At 31.2% G+C, this 25,436-nt stretch overlaps 1 protein-coding gene across 5 annotated transcripts in view; it reads left to right on the plus strand.

Annotated features, from left to right (window-relative positions):
- Positions 1-25,436, plus strand: part of LOC143080505 (uncharacterized) — a 71,869-nt gene that overhangs the window by 9,431 nt on the left and 37,002 nt on the right. Inside the window, exons 2-15 of one of the 5 annotated variants that reach the window (XM_076256367.1) lie at positions 5,502-5,635; positions 10,183-10,269; positions 11,470-11,522; positions 12,434-12,506; positions 13,867-14,010; positions 15,505-15,645; positions 15,987-16,127; positions 16,678-16,818; positions 18,407-18,547; positions 19,098-19,238; positions 20,674-20,814; positions 21,365-21,505; positions 21,846-21,986; positions 22,537-22,677. In XM_076256367.1, the coding sequence (XP_076112482.1) occupies positions 5,551-5,635; positions 10,183-10,269; positions 11,470-11,522; positions 12,434-12,506; positions 13,867-14,010; positions 15,505-15,645; positions 15,987-16,127; positions 16,678-16,818; positions 18,407-18,547; positions 19,098-19,238; positions 20,674-20,814; positions 21,365-21,505; positions 21,846-21,986; positions 22,537-22,677 (1,711 nt within the window). In that variant the 5' untranslated portion in view covers positions 5,502-5,550. The remainder of the gene's footprint in view (positions 1-5,501; positions 5,636-10,182; positions 10,270-11,469; positions 11,523-12,433; positions 12,507-13,866; positions 14,011-15,504; positions 15,646-15,986; positions 16,128-16,677; positions 16,819-18,406; positions 18,548-19,097; positions 19,239-20,673; positions 20,815-21,364; positions 21,506-21,845; positions 21,987-22,536; positions 22,678-25,436) is intronic. The other 4 variants (XM_076256372.1, XM_076256369.1, XM_076256368.1 and 1 more) reach the window with 4 other exon arrangements.

The following is a 25,436-nucleotide window of genomic DNA, read 5'->3' on the forward strand; positions in this document are numbered from 1 at the left end:
TGCTATCACGTTGGCGTCGTCGTCGTCGTCGTCCGAATACTTTTAGTTTTCGCACTCTAACCAGGCATGGGGTAATCGTAATCAGCTGTAATCGATTACATTTTGCAGTGTAATCCTATGTAATCAGTAATCATGCCATTTCTGATTACAAGTAATCGTAATGTAATCGATTACATGGCAAAAAAACAGGTGTAATCATGATTACTTTTAGATTACTTTAAGATTACATTCATATGATTACTTGCTGATTACAAATCTTGTATATATATGAAAATAGTCTTTGATAGACAAGATGAAAATAAGAAAATGTAAAGCTTGAATGAAAAATCATTAAACTAGTAATCACAATGATGGGACCTTGTTTAAAGTGATCATCTATATAACAAATCTGTATAACCAAGAGTTTTATTTTGTTAACAGTTTACAAAAGGAAATTTACTCTCCAATATTTTTTTGTGAGATTGAGCTCTTATGATACAAGAATATGCCTTGAAAGCATTTTTTTCCTTGATTGAAAACTTCTAATATTAACTCCAATTTCATATCAGTTTACCCAATATTTTTACATAACTACATTGAAATTCAAATGCAGAAAACATTTAGTTCCTATTTGACTTTGATGGTCGGCATAAATATATAAGCCCACTTAATTCAAAATGGAAGTTAAAACTAGGTTACATTTATTGACAAAATTGAATACATTTTATTTTCCATAAATTCGTGTATAATATGTGCTTTCTTATTTTTATTCTTTATTATATTCGGGCCTTAAGGCTTACCAGTATAAACAAGTACAGTGTATACAGTGTATACATATGGCATAATATTACAAACAATAGGTGACGTCAGAAGTTTCATCAATACAAAATATCTTTTAATACAATAAACTGTTTCTTAATATAAAGAGAAATGTATAAAAGTTACAAAACTGTTTTGTGTTTTCACCTGACAATAATTCTATTTATTACTAATTAGATCAAGTATTAAAAATTTTCAAACAAATAATGACAATCAACCACTTTTAACTTTATTGATATTGTTATTAAGACAATAAAATTTTAATACCCAAGCCCACCTAATGTTTGTTTTAAAAAATGGAAGTAGTGATTAACACCTGTAAAAACATTAATGGATGTGTCAATTATGTCCCAACAGACAATAAAACTATACTTAATTAATTTTTCCTTATTTTCAGTTTTTTTTTGTTAATTAGGCAGTTGGTTACAATTTGTAGTTAAAATTAAAGTTATATCTTTAGCATAGAGAAAGGACACTTGTCTATAGCTATTTTATCAAATTACACATTTTACACTGTATTTGTCTATAAATTCTTTTAAAAAGATGAATAAATTAAGGCTTTTAAAAAAAATCACCAAAATAATCTTTATTGTGAGGTTAAAAAGTTATAAAAAAACTTTGATATAGCAATATACAATGTAATCATAAGTAATCTAAAGTAATCATGATTACAATAAAGAAAAGTAATCTAATGTAATTGATTACATATGAAATAGGGTGTAATTGTAATGTAATCGATTACATTTTATTAGCAAAGTAATTGTAATTTAATCGATTACATTTTAAAGTAATCGACCCCATCCCTGACTCTAACTTTAGTAAAAGTGAATAGAAATCAATGAAATTTTAACACAAGGTTTATGACCACAAAAGGAAGGTTGGGATTGATTTTGGGAGTTTTGGTCCCAACATTTTAGGAATTAGGGGCCAAAAAGGGCCCAAATAAGCATTTTCTTGGTTTTCGCACTATAACTTTAGTTTAAGTGAATAGAAATCTATGAAATTTTGACACAACGTTTATGACCACAAAAGGAAGGTTGGGATTGATTTTGGGAGTTTTAGTTCCAACAGTTTAGGAATTAAGGGCAAAAAAAGGGCCCAAATAAGCATTATTCTTGGTTTTCGCACAATAACTTTAGTATAAGTAAATAGAAATCAATGAAATTTTAACACAAGGTTTATGACCACAAAAGGAAGGTTGGTATTGATTTTTGGAGTTGAGGTCACAACAGTTTATGAATTAGGGGCCAAAAAGGGGCCCAAATAAGCATTATTTTTGGTTTTTGCACCATAACTTTAGTATAAGTAAATAGAAATCTATGAAATTTAAATACAAGGTTAATGACCATAAAAGGAAGGTTGGGTTTGATTTTGGGAGTTTTGGTCCTAACAGTGTAGGAATGAGGGGCCCAAAGGGTCCAAAATTGAACTTTGTGTGATTTCATCAAAAATTGAATAATTGGGGTTCTTTGATATGCCGAATCTAACTATGTATGTAGATTCTTAATTTTTGGTCCCGTTTTCAAGTTGGTCTACATTAAGGTCCAAAGGGTCCAAAATTAAACTTAGTTTGATTTTAACAAAAATTGAATCCTTGGGGTTCTTTGATATGCTGAATTTAAAAATGTACTTAGATTTTTAATTATTGGCCTAGTTTTCAAGTTGGTCCAAATGGGGGTCCAATATTAAACTTTGTTTGATTTCATCAAAAATTGAATAAATGGGTTCTTTGATATGCCAAATCTAACTGTGTATGTAGATTCTTAATTTGTGGTCCAGTTTTCAAATTGGTCTACATTAAGGTCCAAAGGGTCCAAAATTAAACTAAGTTTGATTTTAACAAAAATTAAATACTTGGGCTTATTTGATATGCTTTATCTAAATATGTACTTTGATTTTTGATTATGGGCCCAGTTTTCAAGTTGGTCCAAATCAGGATTCCATATCAAGTATTGTGCAATAGCAAGAAATTTTCAATTGCACAGTATTGCACAATAGCAAGAAATTTTCAATTGCACAATATTGTGCAATAGCAATTAATTTTCAATTGGAGTTATCTTTCTTTGTATAGAATAGTAGTTGATAATATGTGTTGGAAATTTGCCAGACATGACTATGATGTCATTTTCTATTTTTATTTACCAATAACTTTATGTAAATAACTTCATTGGAAATTTGCCAATATAAAATGTTGCTGATGAAGCTTTTTTTCCTTATCTTATCTAAAATGTTTTTAGATAATGTATGTTGGACATTTGCCAGACATGACTATGATGTCATTTTCTATTTTTATTTGCCAATAACTTTATGTAAATAACTTCATTGGAAATCTGCCAATATAAAATGTTGCTGATGAAGTTTTTTTTATTGTTTTATACAATAAACAATGTATATTCACTTTTACTACCAACCAATCTTTACCATTCAGTGATAACAAGCACTTAATTTTACATTTTAAAGTCATATGAAACCTCAAATTAAAAAAAAATATGCATCTGTTTTTTATAAATAAATGGTTAGTTTTCATTATAAAACTTTTGTACATATACTTTTTTCTGAGGAAAATTCTTTAATTTGTCCACATTTAGAAGAAGTTTACTTATTTTTAATTGCTTGCTTCCAGGAAGCAATTCGCCGACATATTTTCCGTATGCATAGTGACCTGAGCGTAACCCTCCTCGTAAAAATCCGGTGATCGCAATACGCATGAATCTGTCATTAAAATAAACAATTATCTGATTGTACATGTTAAGCACGTGCTCAATACCCATGCTTTTTGTTATTTATTTACTATAAGGTGACAATCGGTAAACTTCGGCTTCAAAACACGGCATTTAATGAGCAGCCATATTTGTTAAATCATAACAGACAGAGAGAAAAAAAATTGACGATTATACGATATATTTGCGTAAATAATGATAAAATCGTGCACAGAGGACTTATTTTGTGATATATACATGCATTGGTTCAAGAATTGGAAAAACATTATTTTTCAACACTCACTCGTTTCATATGACTTTAATATTTTATGATGTATTTAAAAGAGTAGTTATTGTTGCAAACTCCATTAGAAATTTGAATTGATATCAGTTTTGGAAAAAGGGAAACGGGGATGTGAAAAAAAAGGGGGGGAGGGTTTAAATTTTTCTCATTTCAGATTTCATAAATAAAAAGAAAATTTCTTCAAACATTTTTTTGAGAGGATTAATATTCAACAGCATAGTGAATTGCTCAAAGGCAAAAAAAAACTTTTAAGTTCATTAGACCACATTCATTCTGTGTCAGAAACCTATGCTGTGTCAACTATTTAATTTTAGATTTAAAAAGTTTGAAGAAATCTTTAATTGATTTGTAAAATCTTGACATTTGTTTTGTGTAAAAAAAAACCCACGTTATGTCAAAAATTTGATCACAATCCAAATTCAGAGCTGTATCACGCTTGAATGTTTTGTCCATACTTGCCCCAACTGTTCAGTGTTCGACCTCTGCGGTCGTACAAAGCTGCGCCCTGCGGAGCACCTGGTTGTACCATATTATAAAGTAATAACTAATAGTGTAATAAAATAAAATTTGTAATGAAAAAACAAATTTTTATTTTTTCGCTGAATTTTTATACTTGCGAGCCTCCTTAAGTTTGGCTTAATTGAATACACAAATGTATTTATTAAATGTTTGATGTATTTGTTAGATGTTTGATATATTTTAGAAATGATAAATTTATTCATTGCTTATTATTTTTGGTCTACAATCCAATTTAAAAAGTGATTCTGTAAATTATGTCTGAAAGATAAATGATTATGCAAGGATAAATTTATAAAAGATCTTTTTATCACAAAATTTCAATACAAAATTTATAGATTAGATAGTCCAAACAATGGGTAATACATACACATGTGTGCAAATGAATGAGATTTTAAAGACATGATTTATATATATAAGTGGTAGATGTGTGTAATTTTATGAGGCCATAACAAGTCCTATTTAGAATAAGTCTGAAAATGAATTTTTATTCTATTTGTAAGTACATGTATTCTGAAAGGTGGCTTTGTAGTTCAATTTTTTTATATGAACACAAATTTTATAAACATGATAATGGTATGATGTTGTCGTCTGTGTCATTGTCATCCAAAGACACATTGGTTTCCAGACAATAACTTTAGTTTAAGTGAACAGATCTCTATGATTTTTTTTTTAGAAGATTAAATACCACTAAAGAAAGGTTGGGATTGATTATAGGGTTGACGGTCCAAAGCATTAAGGAATAAAGAGGCCAAAAGGGGTCAAAAGGAAGCATTTTTCTAGTTTCAGGATAATAACTAGAGTATAATCATTACTATTACTATTGTTCTGAAATTGTACCACATTGTTTAATACCACAAGTAGAAGGTTGGGATCAGTTTTAGGGTAATGGGGCCAATTATCAGTTTAGGAATGAAGGGCCCAAAAAGGGCCAAAAACCAGACAATAACTTGTGTTTAAGTGTATGGATCTCTATGTAATTGTACCACATGGTTACATACATGTATCACAAAGGGAAAAAAAGGGGGGGGTTCTGAAAGGTAAACTCTTATGTTTGGATTTTAATGCATTTTTGTCAACAGCAATTCTTTTTCTTTACTTTAATACATTCATGGCAGAAACAGAATTTAATTTTGTTTGTAGTGAAAACAATAAACATGATATTATTAATTTATCATTGTCAGGTTCACATGATACAAGGATTTGATAGGAATACAGAAGATTTACACCAACATGGCAGTGGCAGATGATGAGAAAAGAAGTGATGTACTGGAAGATGCAAATAAAATTGAAGTATCTTTTGAGCCTTCTGAATTTGGTAATTTTTTTTTATAGATACATGTACATGTATATAATGAAATACTATTAAACCCCACTGATTGAATTCAACTCAACTATTGGTCTGAACATCCAACAAATATTATGAACACTTTTGTCAGGTACCACTGAACAGAATGACTTCAGAATAAGTCAGCAGCTTGATATAATGAGGATATGTCATGCATGAACAATTTATATATATGATCTGAAATCTAAATTTTTTTTTAGGTTGTATAATTTTATGACTGTCAGCGTTGTCATTGCTGAAGACATTTGCTTTCCAGACAATAATTTGAGAATAAGTGTTTAAATCTCTATGAAGTTATACCACAAAGTCTATATATATACCACAAAATAAAGTTTGAGATTGATTTTTGGGGGGGAATGGCCATTTATGAAAAAGGAGCCAAACAAATATTTTTCTAATACTTTATAAAGATTACTTTTTAGTTCACCTTGCCCAAAGGGTCAAGTGAGCTTTTCTCATTGCTTGGCGTTTGTCGTCTTCGTCCGTCGTCGTTTACTTTTACAAAAATGTTCTCCTCTGAAACTACTGGGCCAAATTTAACCAAACTTGGCCACAATCATCATTGTGGTATCTAGTTTAAAAAAATGTGTCTGGTGACCTGGCCAACCAACCAAGGGCCACCATGGCTGAAAAATAGAACATAGGGGTTAAATTTTGTAGATTTTGGCATATATATCTCTGAAACCAAAGCATTAAGAGCAAATCTGACAAGGGAGGGGGGGGTTAAATTGTTTATCAGGTTAAGATCTATCTGCCCTACAAATTTTTAGATGAATTGGACAACCTGTTGTTGGGCTGCTGTCCCTGAATTGGTAATTTTAATGAAATTCTGCCTTTTTGGTTATTATCTAGAATATTATTATAGATAGCGATAAACTGTAAACAGCAATAATTTTCAGCAAAGAAAGATCTACAAATAAGTCAAAGATGACCAAAGTGGTCAGTTGACCCCTTAAGGAGTTATTGCCCTATACCTATTATGGTATACCGTTGTCAGTCCGTCTGTCCGTCCATCCGTCCGTCTGTCCGTCCGTCCGTCCGTCATCCACAATTCGGACAATAACTCACAAACACTTTCACCAATTTCCATGAAACTTAAGTGAATTGTTTATATCTATTGACGTAAGCTCCTTTTCGTTTTTTTTTAATTTCAGATTTTAAGTTTTGGATTTATGGGGCTTTATTCATTAAAAAGGGGGGATTTTCAACACTTCGGATAATAACTCAAAAAGGCTTTCACCAATGTCCATGAAACTTTGGTGAATTATTTATATCTATTTTTGTAAGCTCCCTTTCAATTTTTATAAATTTCAGATTTTAAGTTTTGGATTTATGGGGCTTTATTCATAAAAAAAAGGGGGGATTTTCAACACTTCAGACAATAACTCAAAAAGGCTTTCACCAATGTCCATGAAACTTTGGTGAATTGTTTATATCTATTGATGTAAGCCTCTTTTCAATTTTTATAAATTTCAGATTTTACATTTCCGTGTTATGAATTTTTATGCGTAAAAAAGGGTGGATTTTCCAATTTTGGGACAATAACTAACACTTTCACAAAATTTTATGCAACTTTGATAAATTGTTTATATCTATTGACATAAGCTCCCTTTCCATTTTTACAAATTTAAGATTTTACGTTTTCTTAAGTAATGTATTTTTATACTTAAAAAAGGGGGATTTTATGAAACTTTGGTGAATATATTAATGTAACATCCCTTTTGATTTGTAACGTGACGGTACCCAAATTGCACCTATTTTGACAGTTTTTGCACCTACGTTTTTTTATGATCAAAAAAAAAATGTCCATACTGTGTTTATTTTGTAGCCCTATCCTTCTTTATCGTATAGGTACACCAATTTAATTTTTAATCCATATTGAGTCATAAAAAAATGGGTTTGAATCAACCTCCAAACTATCCATGATTCTGTAATGAGGAGTACCCAAATTGCATCCATGCTTAAATTCACATCGTCAAAAGTCTAATAACCGAGCTTTTGTTTAATTTCTTCAAATATTTTGAACAATTGGATATTAGTCCATGCTTACTCTTCATATTTTACGAAATGGATACTTATAATATATTGTATTTGCTAATTTTAAAAAGATGATGTTTTGATGACGTCGCATGGTGACGTTTTCGTACATTTTGCTTTTTCAGTAAACAGTCCATCTGTTGATAAATACTGTAAACGTTTTGTGTATATTTAAATATGTTTACCCATGTTGAAAGACGTGCATAGTATCAAATCATAAAAATACAAATTGTTTAGTCTCTAGGAAATCTTGTAAGATTTCCGTTGCTATTTTTTCTAAATAGGTGCAATTTGGGTACTCAGTGCAATTTGGGTACCCTTACGTTATATATATTTCTAGTTGATCATATAAATTCATTTAAAGCATAAAAGACAAGTTAAAAGAGCAAAGGGCGTATCATCAGGGCTTTCAATAAGTTTAGAAGTAGAAGGATAAAACCAAAAAATAGGAGTCCCATCAATGCGGACGGCGAAGCCGGCCGCGGCGACGAGCTTGCTCGTCGAACCTACGGCGTGTGGTCTGGGGCCCGCTCAAGGGCCCCCGAATTTTTTTTTAAAATGGTGCAAAATCCTGCATTCTGGGAGTCTCCTGGACCCTGTTTCAGTCCTCTCAAAACATCATTTTTTAATGAAGATAATGTAAATGTTTGATTAAAATTTGTAGCATGGTTGGATTTTCTGTAAATATTGATTACATTTATATATATGCATTTGATCCAGACTTCAACTTAAAGCTTGTATTTGAAGTTGTTTGAGAATAGCAATGACATGGTGATAATATAGGGAAAGATCCACATCCAAGCATATTTATTCATTAATAAAATTTTATTATACTTGAACTCAAGAAGTTCTGAAATAGAAGAGGGGACCACTATATATTTTGGTACAATTATAGCACTATTAAAATCCCTTTTTATAATATAGAAATTAGTCAATGCGCTTTATGAATTAATACTATCAGGAGGCTGGCCTAAATTACAAAATATACATTTATGTGTTTGCTGTTCGCTTACTGACCCGTCTGATGATTCACACCCCTCTAAAAATATTGATTTTCTGAAAAAAACATTTAAAAATTTATTTAAAAAAAATAATTATTATTTGCCCCTTAATAATTTTGTGATTATTGTGCTCTTTGAATAACAATTGAAAAAATAGTCATTAGATTAAAATTCTATGAGTTCAGGAAAAATAGAATAATAATTAAATGGGACATTCACATTCAGTTCAGTAGATACAGCAGAGACAGACAAATCCTTTACAGGATAATGAATTATATGATCCTTGACATCGGCATTGAGTGTGGGTACATCGTTGTATTGTGCATTGAAGTCAGAAGACCCTAAAGTGGCCCCAAATTTGACAGTGATGCTTTACAGATACAAAGAAAAGAAGATTCAAAGAAAAGAAGATTGCGACACCAATTTATTTAATTTTTAATACAAAGCCAACATAGTTATAAAGGAACATGTCCATGTAGTTCACTCTATGTAATAGGATTTGAATCTAAAACAAACGTGGGATCGGTGTCCTTGCAAACACGTGGGTCAGTGGCTGTACGTTGTTTATATTGGCGTTTGTTTGTTTTTTATTTTATTTTAACAATTGTAAAAATATACAGTGTTCTCCTTTGAATAAGTTGTATTTCCATTCAATATTTATAAAGCACCTTGTTTTTGTATTTTTCTAATCCATTGACTGATGTCACTTTGTTTTCGTTTACTCATTTTCGTACACGCCTATTAATTACACCAATCGTAGGTCGTTTAAGAAAACCGGTTGTAAATAGACCAATCAGGAGTCTGTTTACGGACGGTGTTCGGGTGCCTTCTGCTGGTTTCTACTTTCAGTAGTTTTCGCCTTTCTCTCCTTGTTGATAGCGATCCCAGCCTAGGCGTTCGTGACTACTCGGGTCACTTCACGTAGATAGGGAAAGGTTATAAATATCAACCACACTTTATCGGAAATCCCCTGGTTGTGTCAACAGCGTAAATTTCCCCTTCAGTCATTTTTATTGATTTTTTAATTTTACAATTTTGAGTAAAGTAGGCGGCGGATTTCCATCAAGTAGACGACGAAAATCGCCGCCTACCGCCTTCTATTGAAAGCCCTGAATTCATGCGCTAAAGCGCAGCCCTTTATTAACAATTTTCGTAAATTTTTGTAATCTTTTACAGCAAAAAATGATAAGCAAGTCAATATCTTCAAACATGTCAACTTGACCAAAATCTTTAAAAGACTCCTAATTAAAGTTATTGCCCTTTAATGATGATTTTTACCAATTTGTTGGTGTTATTGCCTCAAAGCTTAAAAACTATAATACACTGTAGAGACAATCATCAAAAAAGCAAAAATGATCAGCAGAATCTACCAATGACATGAATAAGTCAACACATTGCAATATAGCCAAAATCTTGCCTACAATCTAAATAATTCTAGTAGCTGCATTGCATTACATATATATGTCTATGTTTTCACAGGTAGTTCTAGTCCATTGACAAAAGTTGCAGACCCTGGTAGTCCAGGCAAAAATTTGAATACATGTACAGTATCTTTGACAACTTTAGGTGAATGTATAAGTATATATAGTTAGTAATTAGTGTTTTCATCCTTCAGTCAGATGATATTCATTTTATCTCAAAAAATATATGCTTACCTACATGTAGTTAAATGGTTTATTTGTATACAAAAACTCACAAATCTTTTTTTTTCTTTTTGATATTGTTGTCAGTTGGTTTTCAATTTATTTCGATTATGACCTTGATCATTTTGATATCTTTCTTTTCTTCTGGGGTGAACTTGACAATGTTTGAGACAAAAAATTAAAGAAAGTGAGACAAATGGGTTCTTACCAAGCTGCTAGGATATCTATAGCTGATCGTGCAAGGGCTGTATAGCCAGTCAAGATCATTAAAAACTTCCATTTGTTAGTGTAACTATTGGTTTCAAGCTTATTGTTTCTTCAAAAAGTAGAAGACTTTAACATTAATACCTTGTTAACAGATGCCATAATATCTGAAGCTCCCATTGAGTGTTAGGTGCATGTCCATTATTATTGACCTCTAGGATTGGAAATGAAAATATGGTCACTTTGGTCTTCTTCCGACAGGCAGTATATAAACCCTTGCCAAAGTGGTGCATCTGTTTTGAGACAGTCTGACTATGCAGGATATATATAATTACTTTTAACTCCCACTTATATCCACTATTCATGCTATTGGATCTGATAGGAAATTTTCATGAAATTATTGGAAAACAATGCAACATAAAAAGGGGGATGTGGTATTATTGCTAATTATTGTTTCTTCAGTTTGGACACATAAAAATTTTTTACCTACTCAACAATCCTATAACCTGGGACAGATTATAACAACAAAACATGAGATAAAAATGTAAAATACAGTTTAAAACAGCTTTACTCATCAGACTGTTTCTAAACACAAAAACAAATAATGAACAGTTCATAAATTAATTATATAAAGTAGCAATCTATGATTACTAGCTGTAATTAAAAGTCCAATTTGAACTAACAAATATAACACGTTCTCCCAGACTAAAATGTGAATAAACAAACTTTGATGATGTAGGTTAAAGACATCTAAGCAGCTGATAAAACTAAAATATGTTTTATTTTCCATTTTGAATGGGTGCACGTGTCAATAGCATACTCTACTGCTAAATCTATCTCTCTTTAAAGTATTTGAAATATTCAATGAATACCAGTTATATATACATATTTTAAAACTCACCAGAATTTATTTTTTCAGAGCCAGGATTTCCACGTAGACCTGTACAGAGCACATCAGCAGGGATCACACATGTAAGTAATAACTTTTATTGTGTAGTTTCAGTTAAAGTTGATTGATTATGTATACTCAAATATCCAAATTACAGATTGATTTTTAAAACCATACTTGACAAGAAAACTATTTAATTAAAAAAAATTAAAAAATATTTCATGCATGAAGCAGTCTTCTACAAAGGATTCAAGTTCAACTAAAAAAAAACTTCATTGTCACTTATTGCAATTAAATGTTTGATAGTCCATTTGCCAATTACTGATTTGATTCTATTATTACACACTTTTTAAACAAATTACTTCCCTTTGTCAATCGTAGACTGGTTCCATACCGGACAAAATTGACTTTTGCCAATGCAAAGCATGATGAATTGAAAGTGATGTATCGGCGGTCAAACTAATTTTTAATGAAAAATAATTTCTGATGTCAAAAGTATTTAGCTAAACAACAAATTAATGTAATTAAAAGATTTAAAAACCTTATAGATTACTCACATTACGCACAGGTAAATTGCTCTTTCTGCTAGCTCTATATTGTAAATAAAAACTAATGTCCCTCATAAAGGGAGCTCGAGACAACAAAAATAAAGGTCTCTAATAATAGGGTCAATTACGGGAATTGGCAAATAGCCTATTATGAGTTCACTTTCTTCTTTAAATGAAAACAAACTTTATCCTTTTCAAGCACTATAATATATAGCTTTAAGAAATTTAATAAATTTTCATCTTACAGATAAGTATTGTTAGAAGAACTTTAGCAGTTCATCAGTGCATCAGTTCAACAAGCTTAGATGTTTAACATAGTTAATCATTTGAATATGTATGCATAATTTTCTTTAGGATTAGATGTTAACTGGGCGCTAATGCTGGTTGTAGATTTAAGCTAATTAAGCATTTAGTATTGAAAATACATATTTTTCTTTAATTTTCAGTCTTGTGTGGGTACACAGGAATATGAACATGTGGTGTCTAAGAGTAGAAGAAGTTCAGTAGTGGCAGAGCATGGTTGGTTCATTTATATGACAAACTACATTCTTGATATAAAACAAGATCTTAAAATATTTATCCTCAAACACAATAACATTTTAGATCTTAGAAACGGAAAAAAATACATCTTCTTTACGTTTCATTCAATTATTTTTTTCAACATCAGATGTATGGTCCAATAGGACCAATACAACAATCAAAATAAAACATAAAAGCAAAAGTAAGCCAATACACAACTCAAGGGGTCAACCACATCATTATATTATGAAGCCAACTCAGGGATTTACCCAAACCAGACATAACATTTTTGCTCATGGGTGAGCTTGGATACTTTTATTTAAAACATTAACTTTATCAGTAACTGCTTTTCAAAATAATGAAAGGAATTTATTTTTCCTTATTACTTTCAATAAAAGTCAACCAATTAATATTGTTGTTATATAAAGTTGTATCTATTAAGCTGTGAAATAACTTTTTGTTTGTCCTAAAAGTAGCACAAAACAAATAATTTAATTTTTCATTTAAAAAAAAGGTATTATGAAATCATTAGAAAATAGAAATAAAATAAAAAAAAGAAAAAAAAGAAAACCATATTTTAGGACTAAAACTATTTACTGTTTATACTATTGAAGGAAAAGACTGATTTCATTGAGCCACAACTCCCCAGAAACCTTACAAAGTCGGAAATATTTGTGATATAACATATAATGTTGTGTTTTGCACTTCCTAAAAGAGTATAGGTTCTTAAGACCCTAAAATGGCCCCCTTATTTAGCTTAAATACAATAAACAACAGTTGACAAAAAAGATCTTTGAAAATAATGTTTTTAATGACATTTTACATGTCTAACTTGAATATTTAATTTGTCCAGGCCTGTGCTTTATGTTTCCTGATTGTGAAGTTGGCTGAAATCTGGCTGATTTTGTTGAATTTCGCCAAAATCCCTTATTTTGACCTAACTGGGATGTAAAAATGAAAGCTTTATAAAAAAAACTATGACAGAAATAGTTCTACATAACTTTCTCACATGAGAAATAAACAAATTCAGAGACAGTCAGTAATAGTTATCAATCTATGTCTAATATGCTTTCTTACATGCTTAGTTGATATATTGCATGGGAAATTCAAAGCTATATGAATTGGCAAGCATCTTCCTGTATTTATTAATGGAGGATTTTGTCTTCTGGACTTTCGTCCTGCTTTCATGCAACCATACAGATTAAACACTTACCCTTATCTGTAACATTTAATTTTGTATTTCTTATCTTTTAACACATTTCTACATTTTTGGTCAAATGTATTTAGGGTCTAACTCAAGATAGAATATATTTCTTTAAGTGAATGTTTTATATTCATATTTTTTCTTTTAATTTTTCAGAACATTACAGATCAGCTGTCAAGTCTTTACATTCAACATTTTCAATTACAAGTGATAAGAATTATTTAAAGAGTTCTCCAGATGACAGATGTTCAGATGAAAATGTGTTTAATGCAGCAGAGTTACCCGAAGACACCTTAAATGGTAATATAGATACACATTGTGTACTTTATTGGAAATTTTAAATTAAGCCAGAACAAGTAGGCTTAAGGCAGCACATTAAAAGCTTTATGTGGGAGCAAAATTTAATGGTCAAATTCGTGAGAAAAAGGCTACGATAAGATATTAGATAACACAAAATGCTATAAATTTTCTTGCAATTTTACTCTTAAAGATTTACTGCCTTTATGATTTTGATTAAAGCAATAACTTTGTTGTTTGTAGTTTTGGATTTTGATATGAAAACTTGAGGTTTAACAGAAATTTGTGATTTGTAATTTCCCAGATTAACCTTCAAAAGTATTTAATATACTGGTCTTAGATCTGTTCTTTTGAAGAATAAATCTAACAGTAATTTTAAACGTAAATGGACAATGACTGAGTCCTATATAAAGGTTTGTTTTTATCTGTTGAATTCCTTCAAATCATAACAACTGTCCTGTACAGTAAAAAAAGATAGTCAGAAATATCTATATTTATGGTTTCCCAACAGATTCTTAGGATTTTAATATGACTGTTTAAACTGTATAGGAATTCAGGGCCAATAAAAAAGAAAATTTCTGTCTTACACAAAATTGTCAATATATGTCACTGAGACAGCAATCTAACAACATGACAAACCCACAATACTGTGATCATATATTAAATATAATTGTTAAATGTTCATGTATTTGACTTAGTATCACATTGCACTGATAAGAGCCATTTGAACCAGTGCCATCACTTGGGATCTATAGAATTTTCACCTTATCTGAAAGGACTTTTTAAATATTGACCATTTATAGGACAGGATGACAAATAAAAAATTTATACCAAAAAAAAATCTTCATTTCAATAGGAATGTAACAGGGAACACCAAGAGGAGCTTACAATAAATATTTAATAATGTTGTTAAAAAAAATACTTATGCTGAAATGTTTGTTTATAATTAAAGTAAAATGATGTTCTTGCATTTTTATGAATTGGGATATTTGGGTATATGTTTCTCAGACTGTAATAAAACAACATAACAGATCCACAATACTGTGTGCATAATATTTGAAAAATAATTGTTTAGATATAAAAGGTTCTGACCTGAAACTGTAACAATTCTAACTAGAAAACTGTTGGTCTAATTTATGACAATACAAATGAAAATATGTATGACAAAAATGAAACAAAAGTGACAACCACCAAACCTGCTGAACAACATGGTCCTGACATTGGACAGACACATAATGAATGTGGTATGATTAACCATGTTCAACAATTCCCTAACCTGTGACATTTGTGTTACAGCACAATATAAAAACAAACTGTAAAAATCAGTAGAAACTGGCTGAACGGAAAATTTCAGTATATTGCCTGTTTTGAGGTGGTCATTGGTTTAAATGGTGCATAATGGACTTTTCCCCTTTGATAAAATATTTATACTGTAAAATCTAAAAAAATATTTGAAGAAATGATGCCTTAAAACACATGATTTATTTGTATTTGTAGAAACAGAAATCTTAAATGACATGGCAGATATTGGTCAAGATGAGGAGATGAGAACAGAAGATGATATAAAGGAATTGGAGAAAAATCTAACAAAAAATGCACCACAAGAAAAGGGAACTTTAACCAGTACTGGAGAAGATGGTAAAATATACTTAGGTTGACATAGTTGTTTATAATTGAAATAAATGAATTGAGACATTTGGGTATATGTTTCTTAGACAGCAATTTAACATTATGTCAGATCCACAATGTTGTGTTCATGTTTTGAAAATAATTTTCAGTAATCATTCCATCTGATCTTGTGTCAACACTTGAGATCTAAAACAAATTCACATTCACTGAAACAGCAAATAATATTTAGCATTTAAAAAACAGGATGTTATATGAAAGATCTTATATAAAATTATAAGCCTGGTACCTTCGATAACTATTTGCAGGAATGATGCCTTTAAATATATGTTTGGTTTTTTTTGTATTTGTAGAAACAGAAATCCTAAATGACATGGCAGATATTGGTCAAGATGAGGAGATGAAAACAGAAGATGATATAAAAGGTTTAGAGAAATATGGAACAAAAAATGCACCACAAGAAAAGGGAACTTCAACTAGAACTGGAGGAGATGGTAAAATATACTTAAGTTGACATAGTTGTTTATAATTGAAATAAATGAATGGAGACATTTGGATATATGTTTCTTAGACAGCAATTTAACAATATGACAGATCCACAACACTGTGTGCATATTTGAAAAATAATTTCGCACTGATATGAAAATGTAACAATTCTAACTAGAAAACTGTTGGTCTAATTTATGACAATACAAATGAAAATATGTATGACAAAAATGAAACAAAAGTGACAACCACCAAACCTGCTGAACAACATGGTCCTGACATTGGACAGACACATAATGAATGTGGTATGATTAACCATGTTCAACAATTCCCTAACCTGTGACATTTGTGTTACAGCACAATATAAAAACAAACTGTAAAAATCAGTAGAAACTGGCTGAACGGAAAATTTCAGTATATTGCCTGTTTTGAGGTGGTCATTGGTTTAAATGGTGCATAATGGACTTTTCCCCTTTGATAAAATATTTATACTGTAAAATCTAAAAAAATATTTGAAGAAATGATGCCTTAAAACACATGATTTATTTGTATTTGTAGAAACAGAAATCTTAAATGACATGGCAGATATTGGTCAAGATGAGGAGATGAGAACAGAAGATGATATAAAGGAATTGGAGAAAAATCTAACAAAAAATGCACCACAAGAAACGGGAACTTTAACCAGTACTGGAGAAGATGGTAAAATATACTTAGGTTGACATAGTTGTTTATAATTGAAATAAATGAATTGAGACATTTGGGTATACGTTTCTTAGACAGCAATTTAACATTATGTCAGATCCACAATGTTGTGTTCATGTTTTGAAAATAATTTTCAGTAATCATTCCATCTGATCTTGTGTCAACACTTGAGATCTAAAACAAATTCACATTCACTGAAACAGCAAATAATATTTAGCATTTAAAAAACAGGATGTTATATGAAAGATCTTATATAAAATTATAAGCCTGGTACCTTCGATAACTATTTGCAGGAATGATGCCTTTAAATACATGTTTGGTTTTTGTCGAGCCTGCAACTTTTGTTGCAGAAAGCTCGACATAGGGATAGTGATCCGGCGGCGGCGGCGGCGGCGGCGGCGGCGGCGGTGTTAGCTAACTTCTTAAAAGCTTTATATTTTAGAAGGTGGAAGACCTGGATGCTTCATACTTTATATATAGATGCCTCATGTTACGAAGTTTCCGTCAGTCACATGTCCAATGTCCTTGACCTCATTTTCATGGTTCAGTGACCACTTGAAAAAAAAGTTCAGATTTTTTGTAATGTTGAATTCTCTCTTATTATAAGTAATAGGATAACTATATTTGATATGTGCGTACCTTGCAAGGTCCTCATGTCTGTCAGACAGATTTCACTTGACCTCGACCTCATTTCATGGATCAGTGAACAAGGTTAAGTTTTGGTGGTCAAGTCCGTATCTCAGATACTAAAAGCAATAGGGCTTGTATATTCGGTGTATGGAAGGACTATAAGGTGTACATGTCCAACTGGCAGGTGTCATCTGACCTTGACCTCATTTTCATGGTTCAGTGGTTATAGTTAAATTTTTGTGTTTTGGTCTGTTTTTTTCATACTATATGCAATAGGTCTACTGTATTTGTTGTATGGAATGATTGTAAGGTGTACATGTCTAGCGGGCAGATGTCATGTGACCTTGACCTCATTTTCATGGTTCAGTGGTTATAGTTAAATTTTTGTGTTTTGGTCTGTTTTTTTCATACTATATGCAATAGGTCTACTATATTTGTTGTATGGAATGATTGTAAGGTGTACATGTCTAGCGGGCAGATGTCATGTGACCTTGACCTCATTTTCATGGTTCAGTGGTCAAAGTTAAGTTTTTGAGTTTTGGTCTATTTATCTAATACTATATGCCATAGGTCATCTATATTTGGTGTATGGAAATATTTTATGATCTTTATGTCAGTAGCGCAGGTTTCTTTTGACCATGACCTCATTTTCACGGTTCATTGCACAGTGTTAATTTTTTGTGGTTTGGTCTATTTTTCTTAAACTATAAGTAATAGGTCAACTATATATATTGTATAGAAGCATTGTTAGCTGTACATGTCTGCCTGGCATGGTTCATCTAACCTTGACCTCATTTTCATGGTTCATTGGTCTTTGTTTAGTTATCTTGGTTAATGTTAAGTTTATGAGACAGTTGTAATAAAGCTTTATACTTAGGGCTATCAACATAATATCAATGATTAGTAAAGAAGGCGAGACATTTCAGCGTGTGCACTCTTGTTTTTGTATTTGTAGAAACAGAAATCCTAAATGACATGGCAGATATTGGTCAAGATGAGGAGATGAAAACAGAAGATGATATAAAAGGTTTAGAGAAATATGGAACAAAAAATGCACCACAAGAAAAGGGAACTTCAACTAGAACTGGAGGAGATGGTAAAATATACTTAAGTTGACATAGTTGTTTATAATTGAAATAAATGAATGGAGACATTTGGATATATGTTTCTTAGACAGCAATTTAACAATATGACAGATCCACAACACTGTGTGCATATTTGAAAAATAATTTCGCACTGATATGAAAATGTAACAATTCTAACTAGAAAACTGTTGGTCTAATTTATGACAATACAAATGAAAATATGTATGACAAAAATGAAACAAAAGTGACAACCACCAAACCTGCTGAACAACATGGTCCTGACATTGGACAGACACATAATGAATGTGGTATGATTAACCATGTTCAACAATTCCCTAACCTGTGACATTTGTGTTACAGCACAATATAAAAACAAACTGTAAAAATCAGTAGAAACTGGCTGAACGGAAAATTTCAGTATATTGCCTGTTTTGAGGTGGTCATTGGTTTAAATGGTGCATAATGGACTTTTCCCCTTTGATAAAATATTTATACTGTAAAATCTAAAAAAATATTTGAAGAAATGATGCCTTAAAACACATGATTTATTTGTATTTGTAGAAACAGAAATCTTAAATGACATGGCAGATATTGGTCAAGATGAGGAGATGAGAACAGAAGATGATATAAAGGAATTGGAGAAAAATCTAACAAAAAATGCACCACAAGAAACGGGAACTTTAACCAGTACTGGAGAAGATGGTAAAATATACTTAGGTTGACATAGTTGTTTATAATTGAAATAAATGAATTGAGACATTTGGGTATACGTTTCTTAGACAGCAATTTAACATTATGTCAGATCCACAATGTTGTGTTCATGTTTTGAAAATAATTTTCAGTAATCATTCCATCTGATCTTGTGTCAACACTAGTACTTGAGATCTAAAACAAATTCACATTCACTGAAACAGCAAATAATATTTAGCATTTAAAAAACAGGATGTTATACGAAAGATCTTATATAAAATTATAAGCCTGGTACCTTCGATAACTATTTGCAGGAATGATGCCTTTAAATACATGTTGGTTTTTGTCGAGCCTGCAACTTTTGTTGCAGAAAGCTCGATATAGGGATAGTGATCCGGCGGCGGCGGCGGTGTTAGCTAACTTCTTAAAAGCTTTATATTTTAGAAGGTGGAAGACCTGGATGCTTCATACTTTGTATATAGATGCCTCATGTTACGAAGTTTCTGTCAGTCACATGTCCAATGTCCTTGACCTCATTTTCATGGTTCAGTGACCACTTGAAAAAAAAGTTCAAATTGTTTGTAATGTTGAATTCTCTCTTATTATAAGTAATAGGATAACTATATTTCATATGTGCATACCTTGCAAGGTCCTCATGTCTGTCAGACAGTTTTCACTTGACCTCGACCTCATTTCATGGATCAGTGAACAAGGTTAAGTTTTGGTGGTCAAGTCCATATCTCAGATACTATAAGCAATAGGGCTAGTATATTCGGTGTATGGAAGGACTGTAAGGTGTACATGTCCAACTGGAAGGTGTCATCTGACCTTGACCTCATTTTCATGGTTCAGTGGTTATAGTTAAATTTTTGTGTTTTGGTCTGTTTTTCTCATACTATATGCAATAGGTCTACTATATTTGTTGTATGGAATGATTGTAAGGTGTACATGTCAAGCGGGCAGATGTCATGTGACCTTGACCTCATTTTCATGGTTCAGTGGTCAATGTTAAGTTTTTGAGTTTTGGTCTTTTTATCTAATACTCTATGCTATAGGTCAACTATATTTGGTGTATGGAAATATTTTATGATCTTTATGTCAGTCGCGCAGGTTTTATTTGACCGTGACCTCATTTTCACGGTTCATTGAACAGTGTTAAGTTTTTGAGTTTTGGTCTATTTTTCTTAAACTATAAGTAATAGGTCAACTATATATGTTGTATAGAAGCATTGTTAGCTGTACATGTCTGCCTGGCATGGTTTATCTGACCTTGACCTCATTTTCAAGATTCATTGGTCTTTGTTTAGTTATCTTGGTTAATGTTAAGTTTATGTGACAGTTGTTATAAAGCTTAACTTTATACTTAGGACTATCAACATAATATCAATGATTAGTATAGAAGGCGAGACATTTCAGCGTGTGCACTCTTGTTTTTTTGTATTTGTAGAAACAGAAATCCTAAATGACATGGCAGATATTGGTCAAGATGAGGAGATGAAAACAGAAGATGATATAAAAGGTTTAGAGAAATATGGAACAAAAAATGCACCACAAGAAAAGGGAACTTCAACTAGAACTGGAGGAGATGGTAAAATATACTTAAGTTGACATAGTTGTTTATAATTGAAATAAATGAATGGAGACATTTGGATATATGTTTCTTAGACAGCAATTTAACAATATGACAGATCCACAACACTGTGTGCATATTTGAAAAATAATTTCGCACTGATATGAAAATGTAACAATTCTAACTAGAAAACTGTTGGTCTAATTTATGACAATACAAATGAAAATATGTATGACAAAAATGAACCAAAAGTGACAACCACCAAATCTGCTGAACGACATGGTCCTGACATTGGACAGACACATAATGAATGTGGTATGATTAACCATGTTCAACAATTCCCTAACCTGTGACATTTGTGTTACAGCACAATATAAAAACAAACTGTAAAAATCAGTAGAAACTGGCTGAACGGAAAATTTCAGTATATTGCCTGTTTTGAGGTGGTCATTGGTTTAAATGGTGCATAATGAACTTTTCCCCTTTGATAAAATATTTATACTGTAAAATCTAAAAAAATATTTGAAGAAATGATGCCTTAAAACACATGATTTATTTGTATTTGTAGAAACAGAAATCTTAAATGACATGGCAGATATTGGTCAAGATGAGGAGATGAGAACAGAAGATGATATAAAGGAATTGGAGAAAAATCTAACAAAAAATGCACCACAAGAAACGGGAACTTTAACCAGTACTGGAGAAGATGGTAAAATATACTTAGGTTGACATAGTTGTTTATAATTGAAATAAATGAATTGAGACATTTGGGTATACGTTTCTTAGACAGCAATTTAACATTATGTCAGATCCACAATGTTGTGTTCATGTTTTGAAAATAATTTTCAGTAATCATTCCATCTGATCTTGTGTCAACACTTGAGATCTAAAACAAATTCACATTCACTGAAACAGCAAATAATATTTAGCATTTAAAAAACAGGATGTTATATGAAAATCTTATATAAAATTATAAGCCTGGTACCTTCGATAACTATTTGCAGGAATGATGCCTTTAAATACATATTTTTTTTTTTTTGTATTTGTAGAAACAGAAATCCTAAATGACATGGCAGATATTGGTCAAGATGAGGAGATGAAAACAGAAGATGATATAAAAGGTTTAGAGAAATATGGAACAAAAAATGCACCACAAGAAAAGAGAACTTCAACTAGAACTGGAGGAGATGGTAAAATATACTTAAGTTGACATAGTTGTTTATAATTGAAATAAATGAATGGAGACATTTGGATATATGTTTCTTAGACAGCAATTTAACAATATGACAGATCCACAACACTGTGTGCATATTTGAAAAATAATTTCGCACTGATATGAAAATGTAACAATTCTATCTAGAAAACTGTTGGTCTAATTTATGACAATACAAATGAAAATATGTATGACAAAAATGAAACAAAAGTGACAACCACCAAACCTGCTGAACGACATGGTCCTGACATTGGACAGACACATAATGAATGTGGTATGATTAACCATGTTCAACAATTCCCTAACCTGTGACATTTGTGTTACAGCACAATATAAAAACAAACTGTAAAAATCAGTAGAAACTGGCTGAACGGAAAATTTCAGTATATTGCCTGTTTTGAGGTGGTCATTGGTTTAAATGGTGCATAATGGACTTTTCCCCTTTGATAAAATATTTATACTGTAAAATCTAAAAAAATATTTGAAGAAATGATGCCTTAAAACACATGATTTATTTGTATTTGTAGAAACAGAAATCTTAAATGACTTGGCAGATATTGGTCAAGATGAGGAGATGAGAACAGAAGATGATATAAAAGGTTTAGAGAAATATGGAACAAAAAATGCACCACAAGAAAAGGGAACTTCAACTAGAACTGGAGGAGATGGTAAAATATACTTTTGTTGAAAAAGTTGTTTATAATTGAAATAAATGAATTGAGACATTTGGGTATACGTTTCTTAGACAGCAATTTAACATTATGTCAGATCCACAATGTTGTGTTCATGTTTTGAAAATTATTTATGCTTAAGTCGTAAAATATAGAAGGACTTTCTGGTTTCCAGACAAAAACTTGAGTATTAAGTCTATGGATCTCTATAAAATTGTACTACAAGGTTACATACCATAAATGAAAAAGTTGGGATAGATTAAAAGGGTTTATGGCCCTGACCTTGTATGAATTGGTGACAAATGTTATACTTTTCTAATGCCTATAAATTTCTTATGTCTTGACTTAATTCCATGAGGTTTAATTCCAAGATTTCAATTCTTTGGGTTGTTTAATATGCTGAATTTAATTGTGTAGAAAGTTTAAACTTTGTTTAATATGCTATCTCTAAACCTGAGTCTAGATTTGTTATTCTGGGCACAGTTTTCAAATTGGCCCACATTAAGGTCCAAAGGGGCCAATGTTAAACTGATTGACTTCATTAAAAATTGAATTCTTGAGCTTTTGAGATGCTGAATTTAAAAACATGTAGTGACAAATATTTATTCACAATCCAAGGTCAGAGCTTTAACAAGCTTAAATGATGTGTCCATACCTGACACAACTGTTCAGGGTTGGAAATTTTATTACTTGAACAGCTACCAGATTTTATGTTTCTAGTAAATATTTAGCATTGAAATATTTACCCTCAACAATGTTACATTATAGACAACAATGATAGGAATTACTGAAAAATTGTGCATTTAAAACCTGTCGTCCGACAAACAATTCAAACAAGGGATAACAGAATTTTTTTCAGTCGTCTGTTATCTGTATTTTTGTAGTGACATTCAAGGGGATGAAACAATTTTATTACACAGAAAACTGGGATCAACTTTGCCTGCCTTAAGTTATTTAATTTCAAAATTTATGTATTATGTATTTTATAAATTATATCAGTACAGAACTACATTTTTACTAACTGCTGATCTGTAAGACAACAATCTATTGGACTTGTGGAATCTGAGAACCAGAAAATTCATTTATCATTATCCAATTACATATTTAAAGAAATTTTGAGTCTAAAAATTAGTAAAAATCACTATGGTTGTCAGAACAATAATTCAAACAAGTACTTAATATTCAGTTTGCATTGTTTTGCTTGAATATCAAAGAAGTCATCAGTAATGGTATTAATTAGGATATGATATCTTCATGGGAAATGCATTGTGGGTATAATAAAAAACCAGTTGAACATATGATGATAGATCATATTTTGAATCTCATTGAAATCTGAAGATGCATGCTATAAATACAGTGTAATATGTCTGAACGTCCTGTTTTGTGTAATAAAAATAACTGTTTCTTATTACAATGGTTGCAATGAATTACATTAATCTCCCGGTGAAATAAAAACCCATAATTTCACATTTGTAATAAAACATGAGTAGAAAATATGATTCCTTACATTTTTATACGACCGCAAAAATTGAAAATTTTTTGGTCGTATATTGGTATCACGTCAGCGTCGTCGTCATTGTCATCATCGTAGTCCGAATACTTTTGGTTTTCGCACTATTACTTTAGTTAAAGTGAATAGAAATGTATGAAATTTAAACACAAGGTTTATGACCGTAAAAGGAAGGTTAGGATTGATTTTTATACGACCGCAAATTTTGAAAAAATTTTCGTCGTATATTGCTATCACGTTGGCGTCGTCGTCGTCCGAATACTTTTAGTTTTCGCACTCTAACTTTAGTAAAAGTGAATGGAAATCTATGAAATTTTAACACAAGGTTTATGACCACAAAGGGAAGGTTGGTATTGATTTTGGGAGTTTTGGTCCCAACATTTTAGGAATTAGGGGCCAAAAAGGGCCCAAATAAGCATTTTCTTGGTTTTCGCACTATAACTTTAGTTTAAGTTAATAGAAATCTATGAAATTTTGACACAAGGTTTATGACCACAAAAGAACGGTTGGGATTGATTTTGGGAGTTTTGGTCTCAACAGTTTAGGAATTAGGGGCCAAAAAAGGGCCCAAATAAGCATTTTTCTTGTTTTTCGCACCATAACTTTAGTATAAGTAAATAGAAATTTATGAAATTTAAACACAAGGTTTATGACCATAAAAGGAAGGTTGGGATTGATGTTGGGAGTTTTGGTCCCAACAGTTTAGAAATAAGGGGCCTGAAGGGTCCAAATTCAACTTTGTTTGATTTCATCAAAAATTGAATAATTGGAGTTCTTTGATATGTCGAATCTAACTGTGTATGTAGATTCTTAATTTTTGGTCCGGTTTTCAAATTGGTCTACATTAAGGTTCAAAGGGTCCAAAATCAAACTTAGTTTGATTTTAACAAAAATTGAATCCTTGGGGTTCTTTGATTATGTACTTAGATTTTTGATTATTGGCCCATCTTTCATTTGGTCCAGATCGGGGCCAAAATTAAACTTTGTTTGATTTCATCAAAAATTAAATAATTATGGTTCTTTGATATGCCAAATCTAACTGTGTATGTAGATTCTTAATTTTTTGGTCCCGTTTTCAAATGGTCTACATTAAAGTCCAAAGGGTCCAAAATTAAACTTAGTTTGATTTTAACAAAAATTGAATTTTTGGGCTTCTTTGATATGCTGAATCTAAACATGTACTTAATTTTTTGATTATGGGCCCAGTTTTCAAGTTGGTCCAAATCAGGATCCAAAATTATTATAT

The sequence above is a fragment of the Mytilus galloprovincialis genome, chromosome 6, assembly GCF_965363235.1.
Source record: "Mytilus galloprovincialis chromosome 6, xbMytGall1.hap1.1, whole genome shotgun sequence".
NCBI classification, from domain to species: Eukaryota; Metazoa; Mollusca; class Bivalvia; order Mytilida; family Mytilidae; genus Mytilus; species Mytilus galloprovincialis.